Source organism: Lemur catta, chromosome 1 (assembly GCF_020740605.2).
Source record: "Lemur catta isolate mLemCat1 chromosome 1, mLemCat1.pri, whole genome shotgun sequence".
NCBI lineage: Eukaryota > Metazoa > Chordata > Mammalia > Primates > Lemuridae > Lemur > Lemur catta.
Genome location: NC_059128.1, coordinates 138,745,273 through 138,768,580, shown reverse-complemented (window position 1 = coordinate 138,768,580; position 23,308 = coordinate 138,745,273). Strand labels below are relative to the sequence as shown.

At 38.2% G+C, this 23,308-nt stretch overlaps 1 protein-coding gene across 15 annotated transcripts in view; it reads right to left on the bottom strand.

Moving 5' to 3' along the window:
• Positions 1-23,308, bottom strand: part of PARD3 (par-3 family cell polarity regulator) — a 568,085-nt gene that overhangs the window by 119,906 nt on the left and 424,871 nt on the right. For all 15 annotated transcript variants that reach the window (XM_045535668.1, XM_045535678.1, XM_045535705.1 and 12 more), the window contains one exon: positions 14,907-15,149. In XM_045535668.1, the coding sequence (XP_045391624.1) occupies positions 14,907-15,149 (243 nt within the window). The remainder of the gene's footprint in view (positions 1-14,906; positions 15,150-23,308) is intronic.

Sequence of the window (23,308 nt, the reverse complement as noted above, 5' to 3'; positions counted from 1 at the left end):
GACAGAAATTTCACATTCTTTTTCCAAACCAGGCCCTCTCTGCTTCTACACAGCTTAAAGTCGTCCTTGTCACACACGATGTCCCATAAACTGTCCTTGCTGAGGAGTTTGCTTTATTCATTCCTTAGTTTATTGAAAATATTTGAATATATATGTGCCAGAACTTAGAATACAGCAGTGAACAAAACAGACAACCTCCTCCCCTCCGCCGACCATTTTAAAATGCAGCTTCACTCTAGTCGGAGGAGACGGATGATAAAATCTGCAAAGGGTGGTGTAAGTGTATCATCGTGCCATAAGCACTAGCAAGAAAAATAAAGCAGGGAAAGGAGTCAGGGAGTCCCAGGGACGGAGGAGGGGGAGTTGCAGTTTTAAATTGTCTTCATTCTTCATATGGATTAGCTCTGGTCACCGCATGGTGGTGCCCCTGCCTGCCTGCCTACCCCCAGCTGCTCTGCTATGGGACAGAGCCAGGCCCCTCAGAGGTGACTGAGCCCTTTGCAGGTGAGTGCTCCTGGGAGCACGACATTCCACACAGAGGCACCTGTGACTCACTCCCTCCTAAGGGCTTAGGTTCCTATGACACATCAGAGTTTGCCACCAACCAACCTGTTGTCACCTGGCATTGCCTTTCCTCTACCTAACCACCCTCCTTCCCACTGTGGGCAGTGAAGGGTTTTAAGCCGGAAACCTCACAGGAATACTCACCTGGTGGCCGTATGCAAGCAGAGTCTGGAAAACAGTGCAGAAGGACAGCAGTGAGTGAGAAAGTGTGCCGCCTGGCCGTGTGTGCACACGCACGTGGCACGGCCACAGCCATGTGGCTTCTAAACATTTTCAAGAAGGTACTAGATACAAAAGTGGGGAAGTGATGTTCTCATGCCATAGCTGTTAAGAAGTTGCAGTAAACAGAGACGCACTGGTCCTTTTAAAAAATCAACTGACATACTGTCAGTTGGGACAGGAGGTTGGGAATCATAAACCTGACAGCCAGCGAGGGTAGCACCACGTCTATATCCGGTCTGCCTCGATCTAGTATAAGAGATGGAGATCTTACAGAAAACCCAAGCCAATTCAGAGATGTGCTGCGCTTTAAAAGAAACTGGAGCAGTAGGTTTTAGATTTGTCCATTACAAAGAGGGATTAGTGGGACCCTCCCAGATGCAGATAAAATTCCTTAGAAATAATATTAGAGGAAGATATTGACGAAATCATGGCTTTAGGAAATCTGTCAGTGTTTCTGGAATGGTCCAGTGAGGTAGTGCATGTCCAGTAGGTGCCCGGCAGGTGCTGTCACCGACTCATGTTAGCTCCGCCTCCCCCGGTGCGCCAGCAAAGCCTACGGGCCCTCGCGGTAACTGCAAACCTCGCGATAACTGCAAACCACGTGTCATTCACAGTTACAAATGGCCAAAATACGGATGTTAAAATTCCTCAGATTCTTTTTTTTTTTTTTTTTTTTTTTTTGAGACAGAGTCTCACTTTGTTGCCCGGGCTAGAGTGAGTGCCGTGGCATCAGCCCAGCTCACAGCAACCTCAGACTCCTGGGCTTAAGCGATCCTACTGCCTCAGCCTCCCGAGTAGCTGGGACTACAGGCATGAGCCACCATGCCCGGCTAATTTTTTTGTATATATATTTTTAGTTGGCCAGATAATTTCTTTCTATTTTTAGTAGAGACGGGGTCTCGCTCTTGCTCAGGCTGGTCTCGAACTCCTGACCTCGAGCGATCCACCCGCCTCGGCCTCCCAGAGCTAGGATTACAGGCGTGAGCCACCGCGCCCGGCCTCCTCAGATTCTTAAAGCTATATTAAAGACATTAATATTCGAGATCTATTTTGGAACCGATTCATAAGGTCATAAACACCACCCACAGCTATGACTCATGGCACCTAAATCCTAGAAACCATGTGGTGGCGACCGCACAGGGTCTGCAGCGCCTCTTCACCGCCCGGCTCCGTGTCATTATCCTGCAGGCTTTAGGCCCCACATACCTGAGGGTTCAGGACACCTGAGCCCTGAGGCTATGTGAGCTTTAGTCACTGAAATCCCGTAGATCTTTTCAAAGAATCAGACCACTCAGGGAAAAGACACAACAGTTCTGCCAGTGGCTTTTAGGGGCAGAAGGTATCTAGGCACTTTCACAGTGACGTGTTCACCATATTTAATATTTATCAGGAGCATATAAATCCAGCACCTTAACTAGATGCCCTGACAGTCAAAACTGGGTCAGTTGATACGTTTCATATACATACACACACACATATAAATGCTGTTCTTACCCATTTAGGATGCAACTCAACACCACCACCTCTTAGAAACCCATCCTTCCCCAACCTGAGTCACTCTCCTAGCATCCTATCTGATTCATATCACTCTGCATACAATATATCGTGTGTGGTCTGCAACAGGACACCAGGGGAGAGGAACTTGGGAGGGAAACAGGTCTTACTCATTTCTGTTCCAGGCACCTACTGCAATTGTTGGTGGCACATGGCCACTGCCAAACCACTGTTGGGAGGTGTTCGATAAGTCAGGTACACTAGCAGGTGAATGTGTGCAAGAACTATTGGGCTTATTCAAAGAGCTTAAGCCCTTGAATAGTTCACAGAATTTAAATATACAGACTAAAGGAAAGAAGGGGAATGGCAGAAAAAGAATAGATATAAGTCTTTATCCACAATCAGCTTTAGTTTCTGTTACAAAGCACGTAATTTTTTAAAGTTATGCTAATAGCTTGCAAACCACCTCGCTGCCAAATTCTTCTGCATCTGAATTGTAATTCTCTAGGATTTATTTTTCTAGGTTTCCCTCCTTTCTGCCACAGGCCATGCAGTGACTTTGTGAAATTTAGAGGAAACCCTCATTCCTCAAGACACTTGACTGCCATCTGCCAGAAAGATCACCGTGAGTGTCCAAATCCACACTGACTAGTAGTTTTATGGAATGCCCTGGATTTGTGTGGCCTGTAACTCCCTCACCTGGCACCCTGTGTCCCTGAGTATCTCCCAATTCCATCTGCATCCTGCCCATCCTCTCTCCCAACCTTCCTTTACAATTCTAGGCAACATGAGAATTAAAAACAAACTTAGAGTTATAATTTTATTGTACTACTGCTTCTGCCTAAGTGCCTGATGTGGGTCCAACGTATCATAGAATCTTCAAAAGACGAACAACTATTGCCTTTCAAATTTTATATCTGGCAATAAATGACCTGTGAAGTACCAAAGCAGAGTTCAGAGAAGAGAGGAAAAAGATACCTGTTATTTGGCTGTTATGCAGATTTATCTGGAAGAAACTGTTCTCAGGTCATGATAATCAGCAACTTCTGAAACAGCAAGTCTTGCTCTTCTAAATCACATTTTTCTTCATGCAAGACAACAACATACTTTGAGTTTTAAAATATATTTGCACAATTCCAGAATTATATGAAGTCAACATGAAAACTACAGTGGTATTTTGCTTAGAGGTTACTTACAATTATTTTGCATGCACTATTTGCAACTTTTGGAAATCTATAAAGGAACTTATCTTTCCACTATTCAATTACTTTCTTTCCTATATAAATTTAGAGTATAAATAAGATTTTAGGGGGATTCATTTGAAGGCAATTTAGAATAATCCTTTCCCAGTCCAGTGGTATTAGAATCAATGAGTCTCATGGAAATAAAATTTAAGCAAATTTGATTTATTTCTAAATTAGAATTAAAAATAATGTATGGTAGAGTTTTAAAAATAAAGGTTGACTAATGCAAGCACTGTCAGCCTTTCATCTGAGTTGCTGGATGCAATTTAGGGTCCCAAGTATCATATGTTTGAACGAATGTATTCACCGATTCAGACTTATATTATTTCCTCTACTTAGATGGACTTTATCAGTCAATCCTAAGTTACAAAGTTTTAATTCACATTTGTGCACATCCAGGAGATCACCTGGACTCGTGAACTTAGTGCTCATCATTTCATTTGGAAAGTCAACAGTTTTGTCCTGAGCTGGACTCAGTGGCCTTTTGCTCTTTGGTTTGCTCCAAACTGGGTCAGGCTGCAGGCCCTGGCAAGGTTACCATCACCTGAGCTGGGCCAGGCAGGCCTCTCCTGCAGGCAGTTCAGGAAGCCCAGTTAAAACAAAATTATTAAAGAAGTATTAACACAATCTCATGCTAAGATTAGTTTCATGCCTAGTGATATTTAACTGAAATTCATAGTTTGTAAAAAAGTTAGCTGAAAGAGCCACCCACCCACTCCACAAAAAGGAATCACCTTGGAGACAATTACCTGGTCCCAGAGTATTTTGTTTGGGAACAAGTATTTTCAAATCTCTGTATTCTTAGAGACTCAACAATATAGCCTTTGTATAATCATGGGGTGGAACTAATAATAAAAGGCATAAACGGATACAGAAAATTCAGTTTAAAAATATTTGTGACTGTTACAGAGATGTGTATATACACTAATATACATTCATTCAAACTTTTGAGTCCATTTTACACAATTTCAAATGCATATTCAAATAATTACTACATATCCGTAGAATAAATGAATTAGCTAGTTATTTTCAGTTTTATTGCAATATAAAAAGTTTATAGTTTTCACATTTCTACATACACACCTATTTTAGTGGAAGAAGCTAAGCATATCCCAACCACTTCCTTGATTGGAAAAGAAAACAAATATCTTTTAAAATCAACTACAGCATCTCCTCTAGTTACACAAAAGCAATCAACAGGGGGAAAAAATGGAAGAAGGAATAAAACAGAAAAAAATAATCAAATTCTGGTCTGCACAGAGGACTTAGGGTACCCAAGGAAATGCTCTAGAACATCTGGGAAGTTAATTTAAAACTGGATTGTGGACTTAAGGCTCAATAAAGTCTCCCAAGAAGTTGAAAATGCATCTCACGACAGGGCTCCACATAAATCCTCATGAATTTATATTAATAGTTGATTGAGATTCCATCCTTATGCAGGAGCAAGAATGAATCACATAAACCAAAGATCGCTAAATACCAACAAGATTGGTACTTGAAGCCCCGGGTTTGAGCTATCTAAGGGGCAGGAGGACCAAGCACTTAGGACGAAATAAAAAGATGAGTTATCATGCCAAACTGCACAGAAGGCAGGATCTTGGAGCTTTTGTTAGAAGGCTAAAATCAAATGAAATATCAAGCAGCTCAAATGAGATTTTGGTCACCGAGTGGCCAGCTCATCATCCCCAAAGACCTAAAAGTTCAGTGCTCAGAGAAGGGAAAGACATTAAAACAAAAATGCACACACTCCACTGGAGGGCTGTTTGCCTGATAACTACCGGAGTCTAAGACTGTTTTCGTTTGTCCCCATATTTCTGCAGAATATTTAAACCTCCTCTAAGGCTAAAATAAATATATGAACAAACTCCCATTACCCATTACTTCTAGAAACAAATTGTGGTTTCAGGCAATGTTAATCAACAAAAAGAATTAAACAAGAAGTCTTTAAAATTAGCCATGACCTTATTTATGGCTTCATTACTTTCAAGATTTCATTTGTTGGGTGGTTTATGTCACCTCAGCCTTTAATTCAATCACTGCATCTCTAACTGTGTTAGAATAGCTTAATGAATGGTGATGGCTTGTTTTGACTCACCAAAATTTAACATTTGCAGAACTTATAACACCAGAGAGCCACGTAATTTTTACGCAAGTATTAGATGAAATTGGACTTATACTTTTAAGCCTATCCTCTATTAGGAAAGTATCAATATGATTTGAACCAATATGACAGTCTGATATAATTAACCTGAAATTGGAAGTCTTAGAGGCCCATAAGCACCATATTGAGGGCTTAGACTGCATCTTGGAGACAGTAAGCCACAGAATAATTTTAAGTAAGGGAATGACATGGTCATATTTTATTTTAGGTAGAAAACGCCAGGTTTGGGGTAAAGTAGGGATTTGTGGAGAAAAGACTGGAGACTGGGGGGGGGGGCAGTTAGGAGATGACCACCAGTGTCTCTGTGTCATGCTATAGAAGAAGAGAAAGGATTTGAAAATTATTTATAATGAAAAATGGTAGGCTTTGTCACTGACTGTGGGTGGGGGCGTGGGCTGTAAGAGAGGCCCTGGCTTGAGATGCGTAGCTCATGATTGCATTCACTGAGATTGGGCCAACTAAACCCAAGTTTAGAATGAAAACTGATACTAATAAGTTCGGTTTTAGATAGGTCGGGTTTGGGTGTCTGAGAGATGTATGCATTCCAGCTGGTGGTGCTGCAGGAATCTGACCCCCATACAGGAATCTGGGGCTTATAAGAGAGGACTAGGTTGGTAAGATTAGGCATCACCAGTGCCTAGTGGTAGTTAAAACCTCCACCAAGAAAAACGCATAGGAAACAGCAGTGGCCCCTAGCTATTATAGTACAGAATCTAAAATCGAAGGGGAAAAGTAGAACAAAACCTCGAAAGAGACAGTTAAAGGATAGTGAGAAAGAAGGAAGCAGCCCTAGGGAGAGCAATGCCATAGAACCAGAGAGCAGAGTTTGAGGAACTCCATGGGGTGACCTAGAACGAAAAGGACGGATGTTTCATGGAATCAGGAATCTAGGCAGCCACTGGGAAACTCGTACACTACAGGCGCTGCAGCAAATCACTGCACACTTACTGTCTTAAGACAAAACAAATTTATTATGTTACGGTTCTAGAGGTCAGAAGAGCGAAACGGGATTCGCTGGGCTAAAATCGGGGTGTCGGCAGGTCTGTGCTCCTAGGTGGGGAATACACGTCCTTAGCTGTTTCCTTGCCTTTTCTGGCTTCTAGAAGCCATCTGCATCCCTTGGCTTGTGGTCCCCTCCTCTGTCTTCAAAGCCAGTAGCGTCACATCCTCACCTCTCTCCCTGACTCTCACCCTCCTGTCTCACTTACAGAGACTCCTGTGATTCCACTGTGTCCACCAGGACCATCCAGTAAAATCTCCCCAATTCAAGATCCTTAATTTAATCAGATCTGAGACAGTCTTTCAGCCCTGTGAGATAACACACGCACAGGCTATCGAGGTTCAGGCATGGGCATCTCTGGGGGCACATTCTTACGTCTACCCCACGGAATGAACAAGGGTGGGAAAGAAGACACAGCACTCTGTATCAGATCTAGATTAATCTCTCAAGAAGTTTGGATTAGAAGTGAAGAGGGAAAAGTAAGGTGGAAAATAGATAGATGGTAAAAAAAAATGGATTTTTTTTTTTTTAAAAACAGCATGATAGACTTTAACACGTTAACAGGGTATGTGGAAGTCCAGGGGGGTGGCAGAGGCTGCCGACAGGGGCGGAGAGGAGATGCCATGGAGCAGGCTCCCTGCAGGGGTGGGGTTGGGATGGGAAGACTGTTCTAGAGCTGGCCTGTCGGAGGAAAGCTGATCTCACTAAGTGAGGACAGGGACGTTGCCCGGGTACAGATGCGGACGGGCTATAGATCTGGAGTTGACAGTCACACTGAAGGGGGCAGCCAAGTCTGGCACATTTGTGGAGGTGAATGAACAAGGATTTAGCCAAAGCCAGAAACAGACGGATGGCTAAGGACACGGAGATCAGGCCCAAGCTGGAAGGAACACTCGAATTAGCAACGGCACCAACCTGCAGAACTCACATTCTAATGAGATTTACTACTTTCAAGAATTACTTGCTCACATTTCAAGAAAAGCGGAGATAGATACTAAGCAAATGTAACTAAAGTGATACTTGACTTTTTGAATAGCAAAAACATCTTTCTTAGGTGACCCCACATTTTTTAAAGAGCACATGTTTAATAACCGCCTGTATCTAAGAAAATTCATTTTGTTCTGTGTCTGCCAGGCTCCCTCCCCACACAACTGGATGCCAGTTCTAATGGGGGGAAAAACAAGTTCACAAAGGTCTTTTTCTTTTAAAATCAGCATTTTCCCTTTAGTGGTAAAATGCATGCAAAAAGCATATGATTATGGTATTTATGTTTCCATTAAGGTGTCCTCAGCGAGCGAGGGGAGTCTAGCCTACTATTTTCCTGCTATTTAGATTTACAGCAGCACAGTTCTATTTTATTTCAATTATATTTGAGGACAATGCACTCTTGGTGGCAAATGATTGCATAGTGACAGTCAGCAAATGTCCATTAAAGCTGTCTTTCTGTGGAGTTTTTAACTACAGATTCTGGTGCCTGGACATAAAAATACAAATTGCATGGTATCCTCAAGTAAATAAAAAACATTATTGACCATGATTTTATCATTTCTTTGTTAGAATTCAAAACATACTAAACTTTCCAAATCGGCATCATGCAACCTACAGGAAAAGAAACTTTTTGGTCTCAAGAAACACTGAGTAGAATCAAGTTTAGGAATATCACACCTATTAGATAATCTTGGAAATAAAATGATTATTTGATCATAGGTGAAAAATGAACATCACGAATGCCAGGATAAAGCTGTGTCTAATGGAAATTATAAATTATTTCACAGCTTCAAGGTTAACAGTCATAAACGAACTCATTTTGGAGGTCCAGTTGCTTTTTGCATTAGCCCAAGAATAATGCCTTTCAAAGGGTAGATAGATTGGTTGCATCAGTCAACTGGGGTACTTGTTAAAAATGTGGATACACGGACAGGCATGGTGGCTCACACCTGTAATCCCAGCACTTTGGGAGGCAAAGGTGGGAGGATCTCTTGAATCCAGGAGTTCAAGACCAGCCAGGGCAACATAAGGAGACCCTATCTCTATTAAAAATAAAAATAATATAAATGTGGGTTCATAGTCCTCAACCAGATCTAGTGAATCAAAATATCAATGAGAGGAGGTAGGACATCGGTGAGAAGCACTTTGTGAGTGCTTGCTGAAAAGCATTCTAAGTCCTTTTATGCATGTTAAAATCTGAAAAAACACCGTTTCAGAACACAGCCTATGACAGTTCTTCAGATTACAATTCCTGCTTGCCTGTCCCACCAGGAGATAATTTGGTGTAAGCAGAAATCCCTAAATTTCAGACAAGGTTTGAGAAGTGCAAGCCTCCCTATTTCCACGGATCTTTGCAAACTTAGAATCAGTAAGAATTTCACAAAAGCAAAACATGAAGAACTTCAAAGAATTCCACGAAAGAAGAAAATGAAAACCTTCGAACCGCCACAGCACAGACAAATTGATCAGGAGATCATGTTCTTAGACCACTACCCCCATCACTCTCAAATAAGCCATTTTACAGGATCCAGCATTTGTTTTTAATCTAAGTATTTATACTGCAGAAGCAATCTGGAATGCCTCATGCTGAACTCAGTAACTCCTAATTTAAAGAGAAACCATTCATGATACGATGTGCTTTATGGAGAAGACTCAGAGACCCAGCTATTAATGAAGAAGTAAGTGGTGTCAGCAGAATTGCAGCCTCCTGCTTTTGTATCTATGCTAAGTATAAAGAATCAAAACTATATTTATTGATTTCAGTTTCATTCCTAGCTTGTTTTTGTATCCATATGGGGATGCTGTGCTTTCCCGAGAGTGAAAACTCATTTTCTAAATATTAGTAACTATTGCAACAGCAGACACTGCAATAGCACTTACTGTGGACGAGGCACAGCGTGAACTGCTTTATATGTTTTTAACAGAGTTTTCGCTTCCCAAACCTAATGAGGTGAGTACCATTATTATGCCCATTTTACCGATGAGGAAAATAAAGCCCAGAGTTTACACAGCTGATGGCAGGAGAGCCCAGAAACAAACTCGGGCTGCCTGGCTCTTAGTTCATGCTCTTGTACATTACACTCAATTGCTTCCCACTTCAAAGCAGGATTGTTGGTGGAGGTGGGAGTTGTCAGGGGATATCAGTGCCTTAGGGTTATGAAGGATAGCTGCTAACAGACATTTGACTGGTAATGTTTTTTAAATTAGAGGCTTAACAAAATGAAAGGCCAAAGGGCTAAGGGAGCAACACTGGAGAATTCTGCCCATTACTTAATTTTGCAAATATTGTGGAAATTATTTGGCCAAGGGATAGTTCTCCAATATGTAGACAATCTTGATCAAAAGATGATGATTCCCTTTGGGCTCTTCTGTGCACAATTCATGATACAGATGGCCACTGGTTTATTATTGATGGTTCAGCTTAAGATTTTTCAATTTTAAGATGGTACAAAAGTGATACACATTCAGTAGAAATTGTAATTCAAGTGCCCATACAACCATTCTGTTTTTCACTTTCAGTACAGCATTCAATGAATTCTATGGGGTAGCCAACACTTTAGTAGAAAATAGGCTTTGTGTTAGATGATTTTGCCCACCTGTAGGCTGATGTAAGTGTTCTAAGAATGTTAAGGTTGTCTAGGCTAAGCTACAATGTTCAGTAGGCTAGGCGTATATTAAATGCATTTTCAACTCACGATGTTTTCAACCTACAATGGGTTTATTGGGATGTAACCCTAGTGTAAGTTGGGGAGCATCTGTATGAATGGTGTTTGGCTTCATGAAACAGAAATCTGATTGTAGGTAACTTCAGCAAGTAACAGGCTCACTTTTCCCAGGCAACAAGGACTGGAACACAGTGGCTCAAGGGACCAGACTCTTCCCTGTCCCTCCATGTGGCCTTCACCTCCAGAATTAGGGAAAATGACAATAGGGCAAAACCTTGGTCAGCCACATTTTAATTAGGAAAAAAACTAGCTTTGCAGGAAGTCTCATCAGTAGATTTGCTTCTAACGTATTAGAACTACGCCACGTGGGCTTCTCTTGCTGCAAAGGAGCCTGGGAAATTGAAATTTTTAGCCAGGCACACTGCTAGCCTGGATAAAATTGGGGTTTTATTAGGTAAGGAAGAAGGGGAGAGGAAATATTGGGTAGGCAACTAGCAGTTTCTCCCACACTGGAAGAGCAACATGGAAACGCAGAGAACACTGTAGCCTTCCAGCCGGCTGAGATGAGGTGAGCAAATAGGAAATGTACTCTTGCCGAAGAAATATAAGATTACGAATCATTCACAATAGCTAAATCTTTGAAGTCCCTGGTTATAAGCAGGACAAAAATAAGTACAGTGATATTTTTGTGAGTTTTAAACCTTGTTTTTCATGTAAAATGCAAAGATAGGATCTGCTTCTCTTTAGCAATCCAACATGATCAAAATGCCAAGCACACTAATAAATAGTAGTAACAATGACTACAGATAATAGTTCATACGTCAATTAAATTAAACAGGCATGGAAATATTTCCAGACACAGTATGATGCTATCCCCTACTAAAAGCATTTCATAAATAATATGTGGAAATTGAGAATGTATACCATTTTGATACCAAATTCACAGCATTTAATAAATTATCCCTGGCTGTTTCCATGTGGGGCTACCAGATCCACATTTCTGACTATAAGATCAATGAAGCAATGAAATGAAGAATACTGCTTTCTTACTGAACAGCGAAAATTCCAGAACAGATGCAGGCTACGCTTTAGACGGTCAACTGCCTACACTGCCTATGCTCCCATGAAATCTAAAAATTTGAATAGTAAAGTTCATCAGGTACCAATTGCAAATTTTGGTGAAATTTGGTCAGTTGATAGAAGTTTCTCTATTGTGCGTATTCTTTACACAGGACATAGTCTCTGAGGAGCTGCACGTGTTGTGTTCCATTTGCATGATCTTTTTAAAAGTTAATGGAAGCATATTCTAGATCAGCGTGTTATCTCACTGTCTGATTTTAAGTTGATACATATGAAGCCACCAAGGAATGCTATTTCACTGTCTCAACTTGACAACAGAAGAGAGCTGAACTTCACGTGTAAATGATGCATCTATGTGTTGTGGGGGCCAAAGGACAGGGACACACAAAGGAACTGCAGAAACTTAAGACGGAAAAGTCATGCATGAATCGAAACCGCACTCAGCTGCAAGGGTAGGAAAACAAATTCGAATGAACCTGCCACGTAGCAGCCGCCGCCATATTCATGATTTGTGCAAGAGTTTAGATTCAAAAAACAAAACATTATTGGCCACATTAAATTAATGCTGTTCATTTGAATGCAATGGCTTTGCTGTTTCATTTGTATTTAATTTGTAAAGATGTTTGGTTTTATAGTTGTATAATGGTTATCAACAGAAGGAGTTTAGTCCTATTTTATTTTTATACATATTTAAGTAACATTATAATCAAAACAATTTAATTCAATACTGCAGTATCAAGAGATTGTCTTTCCTTTAAAAAAAAAAAAGAATCCCTGCAACTCAAGTCTGAGAATTACTTTTTCTACAGCTTTCTCTCTCACAGAAAAACACCATAGAGGAGAGATGCCACGATTTCCAAGCTAACTTCACATTCATTATAGGTAGGTAAAGAAGTATTTTACAGGTGTAAAAATTCTCAACATTTTTGGCTTAGTAACTTCAGTCCTTTCTTATTCTCTGCAGAAATAATTACAAAGAACTAGTTTCCGTGATCCTTTTTTTTTCTTTTTTGTTTTTTAATTATGTCTCTCTTGAGTTGGAAGCATCGTAGAAATCCTCTCGTCCAATCACCCTTTTGGGACACAAATGCATAAAAGTGTAATGTGTCTGACAGCTGCTGAGGTTGTGCTTGAGTGAGGCTGAGAGGAGCTTTTGAATACAGCAGTGTCTAAGATGCGATTTTGAATTATGTACTGCTTAGTGTGTGTGACTCATCCCCACGACTAAAGCCTCCTCTGGAAGGTTTTGCTGGGCGGGTTTTTGATGGAAATTAGTTAGGAAGCTGAGTTGCAGTTTGGGGTTGATATGGCACAGAGCAGGGACTGAGGTCAGGACTGCTGGAGCCACAAACAGGGCCTTCTGAGCATAGAAGGCCTGTTGAAAATCTGCAGAAATTAGCCTCTTGTAGGGCTCTGGGGTTTAAAGCAACCATCTCTGGACTTTGGTTGCTGGGGAGACAGAGCCCTCCTGACTCCTGGCTCCGAAGTCAGGTGAGACTTCTGAGCTACATGAACAACTGCTACAAGCACTGCTACTATTTTTTAGATTTTCAAACTAGATGTGGAAGGTGCTGAAAATGATGAGTGCTTTCATCAATGATCAATAATACGTCAACTCATTTTTTTTTAGTTCCTGTGAAAGTTACTAACTGACAACGCCAGTGCTCCGGTGTCCTTTCTCCCAAGAAAACAATTCCAATGGGACAGGCCTGACCTTCAAATGCTGTTTGACCTTCTGCAAGCAGCATTCACAAGTATGGCAGAAACCAAGTACAAAGCTTTTACAGAAAATGTCACTGTCACCACTCATAACTTCACTCTTTGCATTCTCACTTGTCTGTGTTACATGAAGTTAGTAAGCACGTGAGCCTTCTAGGTGATTACACTAATGGGGTCTAAATAAACCATAAGCTTTCTATGTTAACGTATTTAGTCATTACAGTCAACATCAGATATATTTTCATAAGACAATAAAGAAAATCTAAAACCCCAAAAAATGAAAGGAAAAGAAAGCAACAGAACAATCACTGATTAGAGTTTTCTCTTAAGATCTGGTTCTCCATTTGCTATTTTTTAAAATGCTTCCTTCTGGGTTTGCCTGGGGGTTACCTGTTGCATTTGCAAACCTCTATTAAAAATAGCTGGAAGTAACTAACTACAATATGGACTGCTTGCAAAATATAGTAACCAATAACACATGGATGTTACAGATGAAATAATCCCAGTACATCTCCAGCCTTGCAAAGGTTGTTAAAGTGAATTCCCCAAGACCAGTGGTACTAGCATCGAACCCAGGTATCTGTAAGAAATGCAAGCGCTTGGGCTCCACCCCAGATCTACTGAATCAAAATTTTGGGAAAGAATCAATCTGTGTTTTCAGAAGTCCCCCAGGTGATTCAGATACACTAAAGCTTGAGAGGTGTAGGTTTCAATGAAAGCTGCTATTTATAATGCTCAAAGCCCAGCTCCCATATAGAGCAATGATTTTAACAATCCATTTAAGACCAGTGTATTGTTTATGACAATAACATGCCTATGTTTGATATAAAAGGAAATGAGGATTATTTTCCTTGTGAACTAAACTCTATAGGTGCTTGACTATACACCTGAGGGGTGAAAAGATCTCTTTAAAATGTTTTCAGTTAAGATTTGAAATAAATATATAGTAATATATAGCCAATAAACATATAGCCATTAATATGTAGTCAGTAATATACAGCCACTAATAACTATATAGGCAATAAATATATAGCCTTATAGTCACTTAAAATTTTAAATAAATATTTAGCCATTAAAATACAGTTAACATAAATACTCAAGGTGATGGATACCTCAAATACCCTGACTTGATCATTACACATTCTGTGCATGTAACAAATACATGTATTCCATAGATATGTAAAATATTATCAGTAAAAAAAAAATATATAGCTAGCATTGTCCTCCTATACACTATATTGATGCACATAATTCAGACCTGTAGTCTGTGGCTGTTAACAAGCAATCTAAACATAGGCTATACTATACTTTTCATTTATTAATTCTTTCATAATATAAAATTAGACCACAAAAAATGTGGCCCTCTTAAATCATAATTGGAATAAATCATGTCCTTTCCCATCTATTTAATTGCCACAACTAGAGGCTCTCCTAGTCATAAAAGGAAATATCGCTTAAGTAGAAGAGTCGTCATCTCAAGTTTGTTCTTTATTTGAGTTATAAACGAAAGGTTGGTTCGCAAGTCTAAAGCCATTTTAAGAACGAGATGAAATATGTTGGAATCATTAGAAAAGCTATCAAAACCTCTGCTGCTTCTTCCATTAGGGTTCGATTTGTGTAAACTCAATACTTTTAGACACAACAGCTTTTTAAAGGTCATTAATAAAAGGCAGCTCTGGGCTGAGGATTGACGAACAATCTACTTCCCTTGCCAGATACCGTATAAATGTTGATTTGGAAGCAATACTGTGATTGCTCCTGGAGCCTACCTGTCTACAGGTGAGGGTTTGGAATTCCGCGGCTTCTTGACTTGGGCATACAGAGCATCCATCATGTGCCCTTCCCTTGGGCTCTGGGGTCTGGCGTTGAGAGCCATGGAGCCTTCATAGGAAGTGATCCCTCCATACGTCAACTCATCGTCACAGCCAAACGTCCGATGAAAATCCTGGATTTCAGCATAGTCACGCTCTCGAGCTTGCCGTTCCCTAAATTCACGAGTTTTGGCTTGAATCCTGTAAAATTATGACAAAGTTGAAATAAGAAATTATTTCTATACTAAGAAATACACAGAGAAACAGTCATCAAAACAGTTGTAAAATATACTTTATTTCATGCAGCTGTAGGAAGATCAGTGGCATAAATGCTAAGTTATACACACTGCACATTGTCAAGTAAGGCCATGGATGCTCAGATATAATCATTTCAGATACCTTTTGCTTATGTCAATAAGATACAATTGTAATTTAAATCTTAAGCTTAAATTTTAAAAATTCACAAGGAACAGTTTCTGGCATCTACTTGGATGTTACTCATGATTTCTTTTTAAGAAATGATTTTTTTATAGTTACACATTATATATGTATTTATGTGTGTATAATGTACATGTCTTACTCATTATAAATAAACCATAAACATTCAACATAGTATGAACTTTAAACATGAATCCACACCGTATCTCTTCATGAATGGCAAAGGAGATTTCAGTTTAATGACAGTGGCTTTGATTTTATGTGATGCATACATAACAGGGTAATCTGAGATTAAGGACAAGGCAGTGTGCATCCAATCAAATTCTGAAGCAAAACTGGCCTGCATTATAACTAAGAAACAGACCTTAAACGACCACTTTACTGAAGCTATGTTTAGTTTACTATGATTTTATTAAGCTACTTGGTACAAAAGTCCTCTCCAATGTATAATATATTTCCATTACGTACTTAGAAATTGAAATGTTTACTTAAAAGCAGTGAAATCTTTAAGTAATCAATATTTTAGACCAAGTTTATTGTTTTATTGCAAAGGTTTTTTTTTAAATATTTGAAGTAGACGTCTGCTAGCAGAAACACATAAATATTAATATATATTCAAGAGAAACCAGAAAAGACACCAAAACCAGATAAAGACAGCACAAAAAATAAAACAAAACTATAGGCCAACATTCCTCATGAATATAAAAGCAAAAATCCTTAATGAAATATTAGGAAATAGAATTTAGCAATATATAGAAGGAATGATACACCAAGACCAAGGAGTGTTTATTGCAGCAATTCAAGCTTGGTGCATGACTCAAAAATCAATGCTGTAATCCACCATATTAACAGGCCAGAGAAGAAAAGTCAGATGATTATATCAACTGAGGCAGAAAAGCATTTGACAAAATTTAACACCCGTCATGACAAAAACCCTCAGAAAATTAGGAATAGGGTGGAATTTTCTACATTTGATACAGACCCTAACCAAAAACCTACAGGTTCCATCGTACATCATGCAGACAGACCGAATGCTTTCTCTAAGATCAAGGTAAGGGTGTGCCCCCACCACTGTAATTCCACACAGTGCTGGAAGGTCTAGAAAAGGAAATAAAGACCAGAAGGGGAAAAAAAATCCTTCTTATTTGCAGATGACATGATGGTCTACATAGAAAATTCCAAAGACTCTCCAAAAATCTTCCACCACTAAAAAGCAAGGTCACAGGATGTAAGATCAACATATACAAATCTGTTGTATTTTCCATAGGCTGCAATGAACACATTGACACTGAAATTAAAAATGCAATGCCATTTACAATCCCTACAAAATACATAGATACAAATAAAGGTCGGCTTATAGATATGTATGAAAATACATAGATGGAAATCTGACAAAACATGGACAGGACTTATATACTGAAAACTACAAAATACCGCTAAAAGAAATAAAAAAAGATTTAAAAGTCAATTCTCCCCAAATTGATACACAGGTTTAATGCAATTCCTATAAAAATTCCAGCAAGATTTTTGTAGCTATTGACAAGTTTATTTTAAAATTCATTTGGAAAGGCAAAAGACAGCATAGTTAAACAATTGTGAAAAAGAACAATAAAATAGTAGCAATCAGACTTCCAGATTGCAAGGTTTTTTTTATTTTATTTTTTTATTTCAGAGTATTACAGGGGTACAAACACTTTAGTTACATAAATTGCCTTTGCACTACCCAACAAGCATGCCCATACCCCAGACAGCATGCACCCAAAATGCGAGATTTATAATACAGCTCCAGTAATCTACACTGTGTGGTATTTGTGGAAGGATAGACACATAGATCAATGGAGCAGAATAAAGAACCCAGAAATAGCCAACAAGCATGGCCAACTGATTGCTCACAATTGTGAAAAACAAATTCAATGGAATAAAATAGGTTTTCAACCAATGGTGCAGGAGCAATTTAATATCTATAGGCAAAAAAAAGAAACCTGAACTTTACACCTTATAAAAAAATTAACTCAAAATAGATCACAGGTTTAAATGTAAACTGTAAAGCTATAAAGCTTGAAAAGAAAAAAATGGAAGTATATGTTTAGGAACTAGTGCTTGGTGAAGAATTTTTAGAAATGATACCAAAGGCACTATCTATAAAATTAAAAAACTGTATAAAATGGACATTATCAAAATTTTAAAAACTAGATGAAAAGACAACAGACTAGAAAAAAAATATTTGCAAAGCACATATCTGACAAAGGACTCATATGCAGAATATACAAAAAAAAAAAAAAAACTCAGCCAGGTGCAGTGGCTCACACCTATAATTCTAGCACTCTGGGAGGCCAAGGTGGGAGGATTGCTTGAACTCAGGAGTTCGAGACCAGCCTGAGCAAGAGCGAGACCCCATCCCTACCCTTTTGATCTCAACAGGTCACATAATTTATTATTCCATTTAGATAACGTTCTCAAAATGAACAAAGTCATCAGAGATGGTGAACACATTAGTGGTTGTCAGCGTTAGCTACTGTGGCTGTACAGGGGTGGGAGGAAGGTCTTTGTGATGGAATAGTTGTGCATCTCGACTGCAGCGGTTACCTCAAGCCACACGTGATAAGATGGCACAGAACTGTACACACACCTGTACCAATGCCAATTTCCTGGTGTTGATATCATACTATAGTTATGTAAGTTGAAACCATTGGGGGAAACTAAATGAAAGGTACCCACCACCTCTCTGTACTACCTTTGCAACTTCCTGTGACTCTAAAATTATTTCCAAATAAAGTTTTAGAAGACAATTTAAAAAAATTGTCACATAGCATTACAAGAAAAATTTGCATTTTTTCTTCCCTGATTTCTTACATCTAAGCCTATCATTCCAGTCTTGTTTTCCAAATTTTGGATTCAGAGGGTCAAATTTCTCTAACTTTTCTTCTTTCCCAGCTATAAAATAGAAAGACATAAATTCCCTGCCTCACCTAGCTCACTGTTTCTCAACAGGGTCCAGTAACATTTGAGAAGGGGCTCTTTGTTGTGCGAGGAGGACAACTTCTAGCACAACTAACTGGTCCAAGCCACATGTGATCAAGTAGGGTTCCCCAGCCACTGGGGCAATCAAAAATGCTTGTCATGTTCCCAAAAACTCCCTAGGAGGAAACTTATTTCCTGAGTTGAGAACCAATGACTTTCTTAGCTCATAAGAGAATACTGGAAAGATAGAAAATTTTTAACAATTAGAATCTAGGATTGTCCTAGATTCTAGTAAGTTCCACAGACAGAATACCCACAAGAGAACTAGCAACTCAAATTCTAATGTTAGATTTTCTACTATACTCCATTTATCCATTTAAGAGCAATTACGACAGTCAAGGATGCTATTATAAAAGCCAGTTACCACTAAATACTAGATATCCATGGTGGGAAATTCATATAAGTTGAGGGATAATTCTATTCTTTGCATCACACTGTTTTTTTGACTCTGGATTCAGCCAGAAAAAAAAAAAAATAGCAGAAAGAGAAAAATGTGTTCTTTCTTTAACTCAATGGGATATTAATTGGAAGCTCAATCATGAGCACATATCTGACAGCTCACTTTACTAGGAAATTTGGTCACCATCAGACAATCACTGAAACACGGGTAATATACAGGGTGACCAGGCATTCACGTAAGTCCTGAAGTTTGGGAACCTGAAGAAATTTGGAGGAATGTAACAGGTATAAATATAATTACATAAAGTTGAAAGTTCTGAATTTGGAGAACCTGTGAAAATCAAAGGAAGTGACTTAGATTAATTCATAAATGACTAAACCCTATAATATATGAAGCTCAATTCATTCAAAGTGAAGATAGTTCAGCTAACTTATGTCAAAAGTACAGTCCTCTTAAGAAAGACATCAGAAAAAAAGAATATGAACAATCTCTTCTCAAGGGAGACATAAGTGTAAATCATCTCCCCAAACTACGTGCACACCAGTTTTATTACATTACTGATGGGTCCTGGATGTGAATGTTCTTTTGTTCCAAATTACACAGAAAATAAGATTCACTGGGGGGGGGAGCATCAATTTCTTTTTCTTTTGATAAGAAACTCAACTGTTATTCTCAATATCTTAAATTTGGGATTTCCATTAACATTTGAGGCACAATGTAATGCATCTTGGAAATTTGATGATGCCTTTTACATCTTATTAATAGTGTTCTAATAAGATAATTCAGTTTGGAGTTTGGTAAATAACAAATACATGCTTATGTGTACCATGTTCTTTGTAATTGCAGTTTAATTGATGCGAAATATTTTACTTCTTTATGCGGTACGTGTATTTATTAGATACACAGAATGCGTAATGATCAAGCCAGAGTATCTGGGGTATCCATTACCTCAAGTATTTATTATCTCTATGTGCTGATAACATTCCAAACCCTCTCTTGTAGTTAAAATACTTTGAAACATACAATACACTGTTGCTAACTATAGTCACCCTACTCTACTATTGAATATTGGAGCTTATTTCTTCCATCTAACTGCATGTTTGTAACTGGGGTCCAATATCTAACAAGTCGATTTCTCAGCAGCATGAAATTCTATTCATAAAGCCCAGATCTCAATTGCTATCTTTTACCCAAATTTGTACATTATGACTAATTGCCAGCAATCACTGAACCTAATAAACATTACAGCCCCATCTACAGTACCTTTTAAAAGCACTGATTTTCTTTTTTCAGCTCCAATAATATAATAAACTATATTTTTATTGTTTATCATGTCATCACCAATGTATTTTATCCCCAGAGTTCTGAAAGCTGTTTGCACCATTGCTTTCAACTCCGGCAGCTTACGCTGATGATGAAGACCTTAGAATAAAACTACAGCATGCCTGTGGCCCACAAACGGCTGCAAAAAGCTAACAAGTCTGGTTACTAGCCTGAACTAATGTGCACTTTTAACTGTGAAAATGGCACTGAAAAGCAGATTTTAAAAACTACGAATGCACTGTGGTTTTTCTACATTTTAGGGACAATTCACAAGCAAAATTAACAAATGACAGATTTTATTGTACTCTTTTATACTTGAATGTCTTATTACAGAGAGAGAAAATAGACTTTGTAACACAGCCAAAAGGTTATATTTACACATTACATATTTTTATCCTTCATAGAGAAACTTATTTCAGAAAAAAAAAAATATTTGGCTCAAGAGAGAAAACATTTTTGGTGTCCTAATAAAAATAGCATGGTTTCTTAAGGAAACTTTAAAAAAAGGATACTATCTTGCAGTTGAGCCCTTAATGGTTCCAGATGGCCAATGCTATAAAAGGACACCCCCTTTATTCTTTTATTGTGACCCTGAGGTCACAAATTTATCTCTAAGATGCAAGAGTCATTAGCTTTTCTGAACAGTCAGGTTGTTGTTCAGTATTATTCATTCCATTTATCTTGGGCCAGACCTCGGCAATGACAGAAGTAACTGATTAGTCCAAAACCCAGCAAAAGAAATACATGTCTATTGCTTTAACGGTTTCAGTAAATCCTTCCTAGTTCTAAACAAGAAGACTATTCTGAGGTTTAAATTATCACAGGCAGCTGCACCATCTGACATTGATGGACAACAGTATGCACTTTTTCCCTGCCCTTGCAAATTGGAAAAAAAAAAAATGGAAACAATTAAAACTTTTTATCAAGTTTTTTAAAAGTTAGCATATAAAGAATTTATCATTTCCATTTATGTTCAAACATACACATTCACACCTTTCCTCTTTGTAATAAAGTCTTTTCCATTATGATAATGAAATTGCCTTGAACCTGCATAGAAAACAATACACAAAATAATGTAATATACTAAATAAAGTAATAAGGTTAATTTCTTTCCTGCTGTCACTAAATTCATGCTAACAGTCTCTCTGCAGCTTGACATCAATTAATGATTTTAATTCCAGACTCTTGTCACAGTGTTCACCACCCTCTTCTCTAATTAAAATGGATGATGCATGAGGAAGATAAAACACACAAGACTTCTGTTTTTGTAACATTTCTATTCATTAGTATTTTTGCTTTTACAATAAATGGCTTTTAGCACTAATTGCAGTAGAATAAGATGAAAAGAACTTTTTAATGACTATTATAGTCTTTAGATACCCAGAAAAGGTACCAGGCATGAGAATGACAACTGAATGACCAATTCCTCAGGATGGAAAATCAATGGTGTATTTAAATAACACAGTTATTATACCAAATACCTCTCTCTCCAAAGCTATGATGAAGTTTCAATACACAGAACCACCCATGGTGCATTTTTTTTAAAAGACTACAAGAAATACAAATTGACCTTGAATGATTTTAATAAAAAATGCTGTTAACGTCTACAGAAGATAGACTATACTAATATTAGTTTAACAGAAAAATAAATTTTTAATAAATTTCAGATCGCTACACATTATATAGTTGTTAACTATTTTCAAAACATTGTTCCAGACTTTGCAATCAACTCTTTTGGGAAACATTCCACTCCCAACTTATTGCAATGCCATCCAGAAGCCTCATTCTGAAAACAGAATTTTGTGGATCTTTACCCAACAGTACTTCCCCTCTCTAAATATTACAGAAATTCATCAAATAAAACCTGTATTTATGGCAGGATGAAATTTAAACTACAAGACAACTAGAAGGAACAGTCTTTTTACTTTTTAAATTTTTAATTATTATAGGTACCTAATAGTTGCATATATTTATGGGATACGTGTGATACTTTCATACAAGCATATAATGTGTAACAATCAAATCAGGGTAATTGGAGTATCCAGCACATCACAGATTCATCATTTCTTTGTGTTAGGAACATTCCAGCTCCATTCTCTTAGTTGTTTTAAAGTATACCATAATTTATTATTGACTACGGTCACTTTGCTGTATCGTTCTTTGTATCTAACTATCTAACTATATTTTTGCACCCATTAGGAACAGTCTGTTTTAATAGCAGTTTTTAGTTGACTGATTGCTTTATTTGCCCCTCAAAACACTTCAGCAGATGGCAGACTTCAGAAAAACTGTGGCTCAACCTATAAATCCTTCAGCTTACCCTGTTAGGTAACTGTAACAACTGCCACCTAATAGTATGTACGTTGCCAATTTGCTGTCTATGCTGAATTCCCCGAAGAGGGACGCTATTCCACTCAATTTCTTACTCTGAAAACAGTTCCAACTTTAAGTGGGACTTTAATATGTTTGTAATGTTAGGGTCAAAGCTGATTGAGAAGAAAGAACTTCCATGGTTTAAATGGGTCCAAAAAAAAATTTTTTTTTGTTGAGAACAACTGTTTTGAGGGTACAGTTCCAATTCCAGGAAAGAATGCAAGTTGTTGAAATACATAGTGGTCCCTTACTATAGGTGAAGGGGGCAAGTTAAACTGCAGCCCTTAATGCTAAAATGTGATGTTATCAGTTTTAAAATATAAATTGTTAAAAGTTGAAAAGAGATCAAAGCATTTACAGGGATACTACTAACCACTAATACAATCACAATCTTTAAAGAATCCAGGCAGTTAAAAAACAGCCCTCTTTCCTTGAGCCTTTGTGCTTAAAGGGAGGGAGACTGAATGTGGGTGTAGCATTTTTCCAGGGTACACCTTCTTGGGAACTAGATCTAGCCCTCAGACTACCATCTCCAGGAAGCCGTCATTACTAATTCCAGCCCCACCAATCTCTTCCCTTCCCAAAGCTCTGCAGTCACCTATTTTGACAATTGCCTATTTAGTATTGTATCGATTTTTTAATGTTAGCATAGCAATTTAACAAAGGTAAGGGATCCCTGAGAGAGGAAACAAGATCATTATAACAATAATTTTAAAGCGTTTTATACTATCATCTTGTATATTTAACATATTATTGTGAAACAAAAAACTTCTCTTTTATATGGATTAATAAAACACTAGATTAT